Consider the following 14,070-nt stretch of genomic DNA (forward strand, 5'->3'; position numbering starts at 1 on the left):
CCTTGGTGAGGGGTTGACTTTGCAATGATACTAGGAAAAAGGTAAAAAGCAAGTCGTCAAGCTATGCGAAGACATACCACCAGGAAGAGAGAATGCACACTGAGAAGCTCCAGGGAGTAGCATGACTGTGGGGTCAGGAACATCTGCAGAGAATCCTGCATCAGCAGTAGGAACACAGAAGGAAGCTGGGAGTATGTGAGGGAGGAGAGGATATGGGATGGAAAAACTGAGGGGGTTTCAAAAGCAGCAAAACATTGCTTGTTATCATGGAATGAGATGAAGACTTCAGAGACATATCCTTGTATAAACTCAAGAAAGCCACTTGATGATAGCCCGCATAGCCTTAGGACCTGAATAACATCACTGAACAGTAGGAATAAGAAGAAACCTGACCATCCATCAGACAACAAATTGATGTCCACTGAACAATGTCTTTCCTCATTGCCCCTACATCTAACCCTAGACACCCTATTTTGACATTGACTGAAGGATTTCTGGAACAAGTCTGTTTTGGGAGAATGGTGAAATTGCTTCCATGGTTCTCACTGTCCACCTCTGTGCACTGGAGGTGCTGTTCATGGAGACATCATCAGTCATTGCATCTCCAGGAATGTGGATAACACAACTAGAGACAGGCATGAAACCAGGGATGGCTTGATGGTTCTACCACCAGGAACTGGATCTGAGTCAGACACTGGAGCTCTCTGGCTCATTGGCTCTCTGGCTCCATCATCTCACAGAGCCTGAGTCACTAGAGAAGAATGTAGAGAAGTATCATTTGTTACCTGGGATTATAAGTCAATGTGACCTTCACAGAGTTTTGCTTAACTTCAGAGTTCAAGAGACTCTTGGGATATGTGGATGAGATTAGAGCTGGATACCTCTTGACTGTGGCTGAGGTTGGAAACAGTGAATCATTTATTCAGCTCTCTAGAATCTTACCTTTGTTCTATCCAAATATGAGAAATAATGTCTACCATTGTGGTTTTACATCTTTGTCTGGAGCAAAATACACAAAAGGCCCTTAGAAAACAACACCATAGAACTTGCAGAGTGCAGGTTTACCCTGACAGTTTAAACCTATGTCTATCTGTCTCATTTGCACATTGAATTAGCATTTTTTAACCTGACATGCTGCTGATGTAGATTCCCTAGTATCTCATGAAAAACCCAGTGTGATCCTCCTCATGCTCTCAGGGAGATGGTATTAAGAGCTGGGGCAGTTTCGGGGGCAGGGGCATTGATGCCTGTTAGGCAGATCCTTTTCTTACCAGGGACTCTTGGTATGTCTCTGGCATGTGCCTAAGTGACTCTGTATTTGCTTCTCCTACTATATACTGATTCACACTACGGATCAGTTTATGACAGAGGAATATTGAAGGTAGCTTGGTCTACTTTATTCATCTCTGCTCCATGTGTTTACCTATCTGCCTATCCAAAGTCACCGGCTGGCATATGGAACAGTCAGACTGGAGCTTTAGAACTGTGCACTTGTCTAGGAACGGACTTGGCAAGGCCACTTGAACACTGGAGCCAGTACCTTAAAGGAGTTGAGGTCGCAGCTTCAGAGGACTTGAGTGTTCCTCATTGGCTGTGGTTATCAGTCCTAAGGCAGTTGTGTCTGAAGTATCCCATGTTGGCTTTGCCAACATTGTCTGACTTAGCTCTCTGTTGACCTTAGCTGATTTCCCCCCTACAAATTATGTATAAAGATGCTGTGCCTCTTAATATACTTGCTTGACATAAGACAAAGTTTATGCAAGATCTCCCAACTCCAGATATTTATCTTCTCTGTCTTTCTCATCCCCATGCACATCCTCTTTAGGAGGCCATCAATAAGAATGACCTACTGGTACAGGTCATAAAACCTCTGTCTCTATCTCAGTTGTCCATTTGTGATCTTCTGAGCTGAGCTCGTGATGCCAGGGCAAGAGTCACAGACAGTATAAGCTGGCCATTGTCACTGGTAATTTCCCCTGGAAATGGAGATACCCTGATGGCTTTCAGCAGAGTAGGGAACAAGATGGACTTGCTCCTACCACATAGGCACAGTCCACAGAGTCACCATCCAGGGACCAGGGGCACTGCTCTAGAGTCTTATAAGCCTGTCTGAATGTGAAGATCTCTGCATCATTGAGTTCATTGAACAGAGACATAACTACCAGAATCTTCAGTCACTGGATGCCATGTCCTTTTCCCCAACCAGATTCTACTGGCTTTCAGCTAAAGGGCTTTCAGCTACGTCAGAACACCCTAAGCCTTCCATATAGTATGCACCCCCAATAGCATCCATGCTGCACATGTCCTCTGACAAACCATGGAAATTCTTTAGCTCTAAAATGATGTATATCTGTTAAAGGCATGGTCACCCTTTTCTTTGGGATCATTTGAGAAGTTATAAAGTTTTCTGGAGATGAGAACTAGTGGAAGAAATTTATTTAGGTCACCAGGGTGTGTTGTTAAAGGGAATATCAGGACCTCACTTGCCCTTTTCTCTTCTATCACAAGGTGAACAGCTTTGTTGCATCTCACAATGTCACCACAGTCTCGACATTCAGGAAAGGGGACCGTGGACCCACACCTCTGAAACTGTGCACCATAGTAAAGCTTTTCCTCATTATAGGTTGGTTGTTTTAGGCACTTTGTTATAGCACTGGAATGTTGACTCACACAAAGTGTGACTATACTCCCAAAGAGTAATTATAATGTCAATGTATCCCATACACACAAGTTCTGGTAAAAGAATCAAAGGATTTTTATTATTGTTATTTTGTTTATCATTTATACACATCACTGTTACACAAAATGCCAACCAGGAAGCAAATGTAGAAAAATAGTGGAACTTATTGGCACAAATGACTTTGTTATAACTAAGGATTTTGTGTCACAGACAATTTGCAAGGATGTTTAGGAAACTGATTATTGTATATATATTTTTTTCAGCAGAGTAAATATGAATTAGAAATCACAGTGGCATCAGGCTATACATACAAGTCCTTCCTTTGAGACCATGACAAAATACCTTACCTTTCTTCATCATCTAAAAGTATATAATATTTGCAAAAATAAATAAAAGTTAAAATAAGTAATCTCATAGCCTTATCCTATGCTATCAATGGACGATGGCCCAAGGCAGTTCCCTGCTTAAGCATGCCATGCTTGTGGAAGCCATTATGTGCCTCTTATTTGCTTGCACAGCTATTGCTTATCTGCTAAATGGAAAAAATGTAGAAGCGTTCCTTAGAGTCTTTAGAAAATCCAAAGACTATGCATACATCCAAGTGGTATGCCAATGGACAGGAAGAGCTCCTTGGCAGACTAGATTTTGATACTATTTTGACACCATTCATTTCTCATAACCTCCTACCTTGGCACTGATGAAGGAATGGTGACTGTGCTGAAGGAAACATTGTAATCCTACCTGAGAGGTAGAGTTGACATCACTTTGACATGTCTTGGGGATCAATTGTCTGTATATGGACCCACAAAGGGCACTAAAAGCTCAATATCAGGAGTGTGGTTCAATGTTAGAGTCACAGGATCATATTCTTATTGTTTTCCCTGCACTCTTAGTTCATTCTATCCTGGGCTACTTAAAGAGCCGTCTTTTCCTTCTACCAGCCAGATTAAAGGAAACATTCTAACCCAACACTTTCTATAACCACCTAGATTTAGCATGGAGCCAAGGAAATGCCAAATAAATGATGTAAGAAATATATTCAAGAGTGAATTATGGGGGAAAATGGGTAAAAGTAAAGTCATTGACTTTTTAGCAAAATATAGAAAATGATTGTGACTACATTAGCTATGATTTTTAGATTCAAAATAATGCAAATATTTTCCTTTGCATATGTGCATGTGTATACATATAAACATATAAGCATTCAATGTTAGATGCACCTTATTATTAAATTTCCTTGGGATATGAAAGATGAGAAAAATTATTTTTCCATGTGCAATAATTTAGCCTTCAGCAAAAAGACATTAAAAAATATCTCTGCAGTTGGGGGTAGTATAAAGAAGTAAGAGTGACATTTACAGATTTCAGCTTCCAAACACTGTTAAATGTTATTCTTTTCCTAGGTGTGTGTCAAAGTTACAAACTTTTCTCAATTCTTAATAATGGCTGATGATATACCCTGAGTAGAAAAATGATAATCTAATCAATCACACACTGAATTAACTTCCAAATAGGCAGAGTAAAAACACTTGGGAGTCAGTATTTCAACTGATAAAAGCCTAAACCTAAAGTTTCAGACAAGAGACTGTCCCTCAAGGCATCCTGTAAATCACTTTTATTCACATAGACTGTTTCTTAATTTATTCCTACAAAATTGCCCCCAGTAACCTTTTTGTTACAAAGTATTTCCAGGTTTCCCCCAGATTTCCAAATTCCTGATCTAGCAAATTCTCTATTCCAGTTTCATTTCTTCTGTCTCTTCCATATCTGAACTGCTTTTTAATAATCATTTTCAAAATCTGTTTCTTAAGTGAGAATGTAGGCTCTTCTCATGATATGAAAATCTATTGTAAGTTATTATCTCATGATGCTATTACCCGTGAATTCAGAAACACATATTATCGACATACGAGAGTGCTGAGATGTCCTTGCATCAATTTTAGTTGCTGTGGCTGAGATAAGAAACTGTAGGGAAAAAATGGGCTTTCAAAAACCACACATACACACACACACACACACACACACACACACCAGCCCCATTCTGTGGCAAACAACGGTTTGAGCCTCAGGTTTTCACAAATAGATTACACACGATGCTTGGCTCAGGGAATGATCTATACATAAAGAATTATGATTACAAACGTGATGGGAATCTCCAGAGTTAATGAATATGTAGGACCTTAAAAACACAAAGGTAATGGCAAGATATGGTGACTTGGATTTATTCTTCAGAGGAATATCTTCTCCATGGACAGTTGAGTGGTGGATCAAGCCCTTTCCTAAAGGGACTTGCTTTGTGGATGAATACATGTCTGCTAGCCTTGGATGAGAATAGTAGAAAATACAGACATCAGGGTTTCATGAACTATATTGTAGCTAGAAGGAGAAAAGACAACCTGGAGACAGAGAGACGGAGCAATGCAGATGATCTGCTAATAATGGAACACTTCACCTATCCCCCAGCTGCTCTCACTGACAATGGTCTGTGATACCACCTTTGTTGATGAAGACATTTTCCTGCATTATCTAACTTATTGGTTAGGTAGGTGTTTTTCATAGGATATTGGAATCTCACAAGGTTATGTATGACATGGGAGTGATTGGGTTTAGATTTTTTTAAAAATTTCCAATTAAGTAACTACTCTGGATTAAAATAACCATAGCCAAAAAAAAGAAGGAAAAAAAGAAAAAAAAAAAGAAATTGAAGGGTCAATGTTCAAACCTCAACTCCAGAATAAACAAATACTTGACTTCACCCCTAATATCATGAGTACATAATATACAAAATACTGAATGACTAACAGCTTGCTGACTGGATTTCAGGTCTTTTTCACAGGGTCTAGTACTGCAATGCTGGTCAAAAGCCCATGGCCTGAGAGGTCATAAGTGCTAGGATAGAATCTACTCTTATTATTTTGCTAAATGTATGTTTATACCCATAGGCAGAGGCTGCTCTCAACCCCAGCCAGGGAGCTTCTTTTTATAGTGGACGGCAGTCATTGCATCGATGCATAACTGGTCAGAGTGCTGAGAAGAAGAGGCTGAGTGCTAAACCAAAATGGGACATCTATTCCAGTACTCCACCTTGACCAGACTCAAAGGGCATTGCAGAAGAACAGAGACATAAGAATAAAAGAGGTGGGGGATAGGAAAGAATACTGTGAAATGCCCTCTTCTGGATATGACATGGTTATCATGTTTCTGTATTCACACCAACTCCGGTCATTTCCACAAGACCTACACAAGATAAAGGCAGGCAAAACTCCCACATGGACAGGGAAGCTGATCTATGGGCATCACTCTTTCTCAAAGAGCTACTGGCAGGTGATAGCATCTGGGGGAAGGGAGAAATCTTCTCCTTTGAAGGAGTGGCTACTCATAGGTGTCCCATGCTCCAGTGAATGGCCACCCATCCAGGCACATACAGGCAGTATTACTAACTGTACTTTTAGTTAGTTTTAAAAGACATGAGGTTAGGAGTGAGAGGGCTGGGAGATGATTTGAGAGAAGTATGAAGGAAGAATTGGGAAGAGGAAGTGTATATGGTCATATTTCATATTTCATTGTATACATGTAAGAAATAATTAAAGAACTAATCAAGTGAGAATCTATTTCTTTTCCAAGCAGCTATTCTGTGTTTTGTCTTACCCTATCTGATATCATCTTCCCAGGTTTCTCAATGAGAAATACAGAAGATATGTCTGCTATGTACCTCCAAAGGACAGTTCAGAAATGAGTGGTGGGAAGAGCATGGCCACAGACTTCTCACAAGGCTGGGGGCAGGTGTCAAGGAATCCTAAAACCAGCATAGAAGAGGGGTATTATAAGAGACTGGGGCAGGATTGCCACTTGGGCATCTTATTTCCATATAGAGCCCCTTCCCATCAGACACCACAGTGGCAATTTCTTTCTGACATGAGACAAAAAATGGATGTGAGTATAGAATTCTCACACCTCCTTTTGTGGATATTGCTCAAATATTCCCCATCTGCCCTTTAATGTACCATTGTCTCCTCTCCTGCTCTCCTTTTACACACATCTCTCCCCATCCCTTAAGTTCTTTTCTTATTTGGTTCCCTTTGGTAGAGATTACTTCAAACAAACCTTCACCAGACAAACTCTTGGTTCAGCCTTCATATCAAGGCCTCCACATAAAGTTTCCCCAGGGAGGAATTCCTGAGAGTCTAACCTTTCTGGTGCAGGCTGGAATACTGCCGCTGGGCTCCCATAATATCCCTACAGCATCTGTGAGGCCCATCAATTTCAGTTACCACTTGACTTTGCTAAGCCATGAGCTGCTAGAGTTACCAATGCATCTTAGCACAGAGAGGCCCTCATACAGATGTATTTAGTGGAACAATGACTTGATGAAAGAAAGCAATGATAGAGGGTGGGTAGAAGAATGGGCTCCACCTTATAGTTTCACTTTCAAGGCTATCTGCTTGTTCTTCCGCAGACAATGCCAATCAGAATTCTACAACACCCTGCTCTAGCCACAGCTCTAGCCCAGCTCTTCCTTGATAAGATCATAATAACAGGTGGGCCCTTCTTGAGTTTTCTACTTCACATGTCTCTGGGGTCCTGTCTGTCACAGACAGAAGCTCAGAAACTCATGGAATTATAGAAATCTATAGGGTGTGTTTTTCCTTCTATCCTTTCCCACGTTCTCAGCACTACACCTGATTTCAGCCTGCCACTGAGGTCATTGACTCCAGACTGGCTTTACGTTTCTATCTCCTCCTTTGAGTTTATTTGGCTCATGAACAACAAATTCCAAATAATCTCAATGTTAGTAATGTTTATTTCTAACTAGTTTGGGGAAACTACAAATCATACAAACAAAACCTAAAAATAGAACTTAGGATGGAAACATACTGGCTCGTTACCTTGGCAGGCATTTTGTTTATCATATTTATAACCAATAATATAATGTCCATGTTTACATTATACATATATATTATGTATATTGATATATATTATATATATATACTTTAATAGAAAGAGACATAAAAAAGCCTTTTCAAATGAGGCATGACAATTAATACTTGACATTCTTATTTATAATACATGAGTACACTTTCTACATGATGATGGTGGATTCTCAGATGCCAGTTAGGGTTTACAAAGACAGCAGGAAACCTAAAAGAGGTGTTCCATGCAGCCAAACAGTTATTGCCATTAGTTCTCACTAGTCCAGACAGCATATTGAAGTTAAAAATGGCATCTGATTATTGGTAAAGATGATGATCATCAGACTCATCTTGGCTCCGTAAGTACTACATAGTCTTTCAAATGACCAGGGTTGACAAATGCTACTGATGAGGATTGAAACAAAACAGAAAATGAGCATATCAGACCAGATGGGCAGGGCTCTGCCATATCCAGAAAGGAGAACTTGCTACAGAATAACCATGTTGCATTAAGCAACAGCATCTGTCTGAGTCAGAAGATCCTGGGTTACATGACTAGGAAAAAAAAAAGTGTTCTCCAAGAATGAAGCCAACATGTCAGTGCCACTGAGCAAACAGAGTCCGTGTCAAGCCCTGACTCGGGAACTCAGGAAAATGCCCAATGACAACTGCATGCATTAAAACTAGTTATTAAGAAATTCAGAAAAGACCCATAGAGAAGTCCTGAACCCACTGTAGGGAGGTCTACCTTTGCAAAGCCTTCAGCTCCCCTCCTAGACCACCCATATGTTTACTCTCTTGCAAACTAATAGTCTGAACTCATTTCCCATGGTCTGAATTTATTCATTGCATGCACCTAGAATCCCATGGATTTCTTCCCATGGGATCAGTGACCTGGAAACCCAGTTCAGGTACCCAGAGCAGGCAGATTTCCATACTGTGCAGGGTCCTTCTGCAAAAAAATGGGGGGACTTTGTCTTCAGTGTGATCATCCATGCTGCCCTGGTTCATGCACTTCTTCTGTACAGCTAAATGTTCATCCTTTCTGACTTTAGCCTACATAATGCACTTAGATGGGGACAGTTTTAAATATCCTGGTTATTTTCAAAACTTCTGCATCAGTCACTTACCAACAACACTTGAAGTTGGGTCTTCAATCTGGCTTTTGTTCTCCAGTCTAATCTCACTTTTGCCTCTCTATCTATTAGTTTTTACAAATGTGGTCTTTCCTAGCCCTTTATTTTCCTAAGGCAAGAAGACATCACTATTGAAAGATAACAGCACCCTTCTTAGAGCTCCCCTGAGGTTCTTTACCCAGCATGCCTCCCTTGGGATGTCTTTCTCCTTCCAGGGAGAAGAGAAACAGCTGGCCATGTTAATGGTTTTGAAATGTTGCTCTTGCTGTCAAGACCAAGCCAGCATTTCTTTGGAAGTGCTTCAGCAGGAGTTTCACACTTGAATACATTCATCCCACTATCTCCTTCTGCCAGGTAGAGTCTCTCTTGGTCTTCCCTACTTCAGACAGGACTTCGGGCATTCACAAAAACAATTTGTGGACCAGGCTATGCATAGAAAAAGTTTAAGGAAGTAGGTGAAACAATTGGTTCAATATGCTCCCTACAGCTGTTTCTGTTTACACCAAACCTGTTTTTACTAGCAGTATCATCTTTACCTCCCTCTTCCTTAAGTCACCCTACCTACTGCTGCTAGAAAATAACATATGGACTTGCCACACTTTCCCTTGTCCTTTAGAAAACATGGAGAAGATAAGAGCATGTATAGAACAAGTTTTTGAACAAGTGGTATGTTGGATCTATTAAGGGTTCTATTTACAGGAAGATACCCCACTTCCACACAGAAGTTAACCTGAGTTCTGAAATGTTTGTGTGCACTTAATTGAATCAACACATGATAAAGCTATGACCTAGTAACAGACTGGGGAAATCTAGTTAAGTTGGATCAATTCCCATGAGCCAGGGTGGTTATAAAGCTGGGCTCATCAATGGCAAGTGTTCTGTTTCTTATTTTCTCAGATTGTCCTTAGAAACATCTTGAATGAGACTCTAGGTAGCTTGACAAATTCAAGAAAACATTGTTGTCTTTTACACTGTTTGTTCAGCTTCCCCAATGTCTCGATTACAAATTTCTCTAGTGTCCAGTCCCACCCCAGCTTCATTCCTCCACACCCTCCATCTCCTTCTATTCCACTCTGGAATTCAGAGGTATGGAAAAGCATGACGTAGCTAAGAACTGAACTGATCTTAAACAGCTCTGGCCAGTCACCCAGGCTGCTCCCTGGAGGCCACTACTTGAAATAGTTGAGTCCTGCCACCAAGAAAAACTTCTCAAGGAAGAGTTCCGAGTCCAGCACAGCTATATGAGCTGCACGGCCAATCAGAGTGTTGGCAGTGTTGGGCAAAGCATGGAACACATTATGTCTGATCAAAGTGCAGCCCTTAGCTTCCACCAGGGGGCCCAGGAGGTTGTTGATCATTTCTGCATACACTGGCCCTGGAAGGAGGGAAGAAAGAAAGGAAATGAGTACAATTCCACAGTACAGTCTAAAGAACAGCTTTGCATGTGTGTTGGCAGAGCACATAATGGACTAAGTTCAAACCCTATACTACTGGGTGCAAATAAATGAGAAATGGAATTCAATTTCTCTATAGAGATCGCAATTGGTAGGGTTATCATTCTTTTCTTCAGATAACATAGTGACCTGGTGTCAGAAGCCAAAGGCCAAGTGAGAGAGATTCCTAGAGGAGTACTATCTCTCAGCATGGGAGCAAGAGAAAGAAGACTCAAGTACAAGTCCTCAGAGATTCAATTTCTGCTTCAGGACACCAAGGGGACTGGATGCATATGTAAACCAGTCATGAAAGATGACACTTCCTAATGTCAAATTTTAAGGTCAAACAGCATTTCACGATCCCCTGGTTCTGTTGGAAAGGGAGGGGGTAATGCACGATTGTTGCTGTTAAGTTGCTTTATTTTTATAATTAAAAGACTCAGTTGACTGCGTTTCTAAAAAGTGACTCAGTTTCAGATTGGCTTTGGATAGTAGGGCATAAAGACATGCAGTAACAGAGATCATTGAGCAATGAACAGTGTGGCACACATCAGATTCTGCAGTCGGCATCTCATCCATCTGCTTTATTCCAACAGCATCTTCATGGCAAATTTTATGCTCTATTGGGACACCTGCTGGAATGATACTGAGGGCCAAGGTGGGCTTCTGACTCAGTTCAGAAGGTAGAAAGCACAAGCTATAATAAGCCTCCAGGTGTCCATTCCAACTAAGACTTGTGCAATCAAGCCAGTATGGTACTCTGAATTTCCACAGAGAGGGGCAACTCTATCGAATGTTCCAGTCAACTACAGACATTGCTCCATTGCACATGAACAACCTCACACTGCTTTCCCCTCCCCTCAACTAATCATTGTGCACACCAACAGGGCTGTTTCTCTGCTGGGAGGGTAATGAACTGCACCACATGCTGAGAACACTGCTTCTAGCCTCTTATTCTCCTCTTTCAAGGTCTTAATAGTTCTGAGGCTGAGGAAGCTAAAATGCCAACTGAAATAATCTTGGATTTCTTTGTGGAAATAGCTGTCCTAATCTTACCAATTTGTCTGGGGGAAAAAATGGCTTGTGGTTGGAATAAAAGAAATTCTACTTCCAAAGAGTCCATATGAATAGCAGCCAATACATGTCATAAAATCATATGCACAAAGTATTGCTATTAGAGAGAAAACTGAAGTCAATCAAAAATCAGTATAATAGAACCAGATGATGGGGAAGAGGTGGGAAAAGATGGACTCTAGATGTGGTATAGCTGCTGCATTCATGAACTCACAGAAGCTGTTATGACACGTACAATATCAAGCCAGTTAAAAATTCTAGCATGGAGGGAGAAAGGGGCTCAGGAGGCCCCACCAATATGAGAAGCTATTGGCACCTGATGGTTCTCAGTAGGTGACCCTAGCTGGTCACCACATATCCATGTGTATATGAGCAACGGTAATTGAACTTAGTGGGTTATTTTAAAAAAAAAAAAAAAAGACATGAGATTGGATGGGAAATGTGTTGGGGAGTGCTGGGGGGAGGAGTTGGAGGGAGGGAATGGGGGTAGATATGAGCAAGATACATTATATATATATATATATATATATATATATATATATAATGCAAAAATAAAACACTTTTTTAAAGGAATGGCTGATAGGTTAGTAGGTTAACCATGCTTGCTGGTCTGGTCAGAAGAGTCCCTGGCTCTTTTACAGATGCTTTTAACAACAAGGATAACACCTGCACGCTGTGACATAATGGAAATAGAATTGGAGTAATGTTCTATAAATATTATAATCTGTTTATATCATATATGCAACAGGGCCCATTAAGTCACTCATAAAATAGACAAAGTTACTCAAAATGTAGTGATTCCTCCAGCAATCATTTTCTGCTGAGACACATTGTTGCCTTTAACCCAGAGGTGGTCTTTGGAATTATTTTTAAATATACAAAGCACATCCTTAATTATTTTTCTCAAATAAAGCACTGCTTTCATGTTGGTTGACTTCCAGGGTAGGAACAAATTGTCTGCATGATGATTTGGTGACAAAATGAAGAAGTGACTGCTATGGATGATTGATTGATAAATAAAATGCCGATTGGCCAATAGCCAGGCAGGAAGTATAGGCAGGACAAAGAGGGAGGAGAATTCTGGGAAGTGGAAGGCTGAGGCAGAGACATGCTGCCAGCTGCTGATGAGGAGCAGGATGTAAAGTACCGGTAAGCCATGAGCCACATGGCAAGATATAGATTATTAGAAATGGGTTAATTTAAGGTATAAGAACTAGATAGTAAGAAGCCTGAGCCATTAGGCCAAACAAGCAAGAAGCCTGAGCCATTAGGCCAAACAGTTTAAATAATATAAGCGTCTGTGTGTTTATTTTATAAGTGGGCTGCAGGACTACCAGGGCTTGGCAGGACCTGGAGAGAAACTCTCCAGCTACAAATGACAAAGAGACAGGAGGTCAGGAGATTTATCATAGAAATTTTAGAAAGTAGGATTTCCAACAATATTTAATGAAAACAAAACTAATGAAATGAACAAGATCTTCCCACATAGATAAATCTATGAATTAAGGTAAATGTCACTGACAATTCATTTAAAAATGCAACATAAGCATGACTATAGGAAAAGAGGGGGCTGTATCTCTTCCTATCACTGGAAGGATTTAAATCATAGATGAATATTCTTTAAAAAAGAGGAGCAGCAAGTAAATGTCTCCAAAATGGAACAGAGTGGCATAAAAGGTGTAATCTTGGCAATAACTTTTGGCTATCATTTAACAAAATCTCAGATGCTTGCAGCATGAATCATTCCAAATCCAGGGGAACCATCCTCTGCAGACCTTACTGAGTACCCAACCTATGCCTTTCTCTTTTCCTCTATGAATGTGGAATTACTTCTTTCACAGTTAAGAGGAAATGCAATGTGTAAAGGGCATAGAACTGTCCCTGACACAGGAAGACCACAGTGCCTGGCACTTCCATTCTAACACAGGGTAGCCATAACTTGTTGGCACATGCCAAGGCTCACGAGACATCATATAGGAGTGACACTAACACGTGGCTCAAATCTGGCACTGAAACTTGCAGTGTAAGCAAATGGGTGTGACTGTGGGTTATATTTAGCAAACAGGGCATAAATTTGAGGGGCTCTGCATGAAGCATTTACAAAGCTCAAGTGTCACCAGAACTACATGAGGTCAAGGAGATGAGACATTAAGCAAAGAAGGCTAGTGAACAACCACAGAAGGAAAAGGCATGGCAACCTTAACAGTGGCATGGTCTTCTGGCAGTGATGTGTTCTGATCAAGTCTGAACTTAAAACCAGATCACTGACTCTTTTACAAGAATCTTAGGGTAGAGTAGTATGCTCTGGGCATTAATAAGTCTAAAAATCAATCATCAAAAAGCATCAAATCAAGTTTGGGTTGAAAATTACTAATAAGTGTCTTTAAATTAGTATCTCAGAAACAAGTAAGATTGCTTCTAGGGCACTCTGGTATAACAGAATAGATGGAATAATTATTTCAAAAGATAGTTTGGCTTAAATTAATTAATGTGTTTGCTTGGGTAGTACTACACAAACAGAAAGGCTTCTACTGCAATAAGATTTTATGTTTCTAAATGAGAGGACCATATAGGTTCAGTAAATTGTAAATTTTTATTTAAGTTGTAATATTTCCATAAAATAAGCAGAATTTTAAAAAGGATGTATGTCTATATGATAATTTAAACATGGGGAATTGAGTATAACATCGTGCTAAACAAATCATGACTAAAACTTATAGCATGGTGTGTGTGTGTGTGTGTGTGTGTGTGTGTGTGTGTGTGTGTATTTGTACATTGCTGAATATGTGTGAAAATGGGTGAGTGGAGCAAAAGGTCACCCATCATCAGGTGTCTTA

The 14,070-nt window shown here is 40.3% G+C and overlaps 1 protein-coding gene across 1 annotated transcript in view; it reads right to left on the minus strand.

The window, feature by feature from the left end:
- Window positions 1-3,444: 3,444 nt before the first annotated feature.
- Fam135b (family with sequence similarity 135 member B) overlaps window positions 3,445-14,070 on the minus strand; it is a 215,047-nt gene continuing 204,421 nt past the window's right edge. The window contains 1 exon segment of the mRNA XM_037197518.1: window positions 3,445-10,101. Within this exon segment, the coding sequence (XP_037053413.1) occupies window positions 9,896-10,101 (206 nt within the window). The 3' untranslated portion in view covers window positions 3,445-9,895.

This window comes from Peromyscus leucopus, chromosome 20, assembly GCF_004664715.2.
Source record: "Peromyscus leucopus breed LL Stock chromosome 20, UCI_PerLeu_2.1, whole genome shotgun sequence".
Classification (NCBI taxonomy): domain Eukaryota; kingdom Metazoa; phylum Chordata; class Mammalia; order Rodentia; family Cricetidae; genus Peromyscus; species Peromyscus leucopus.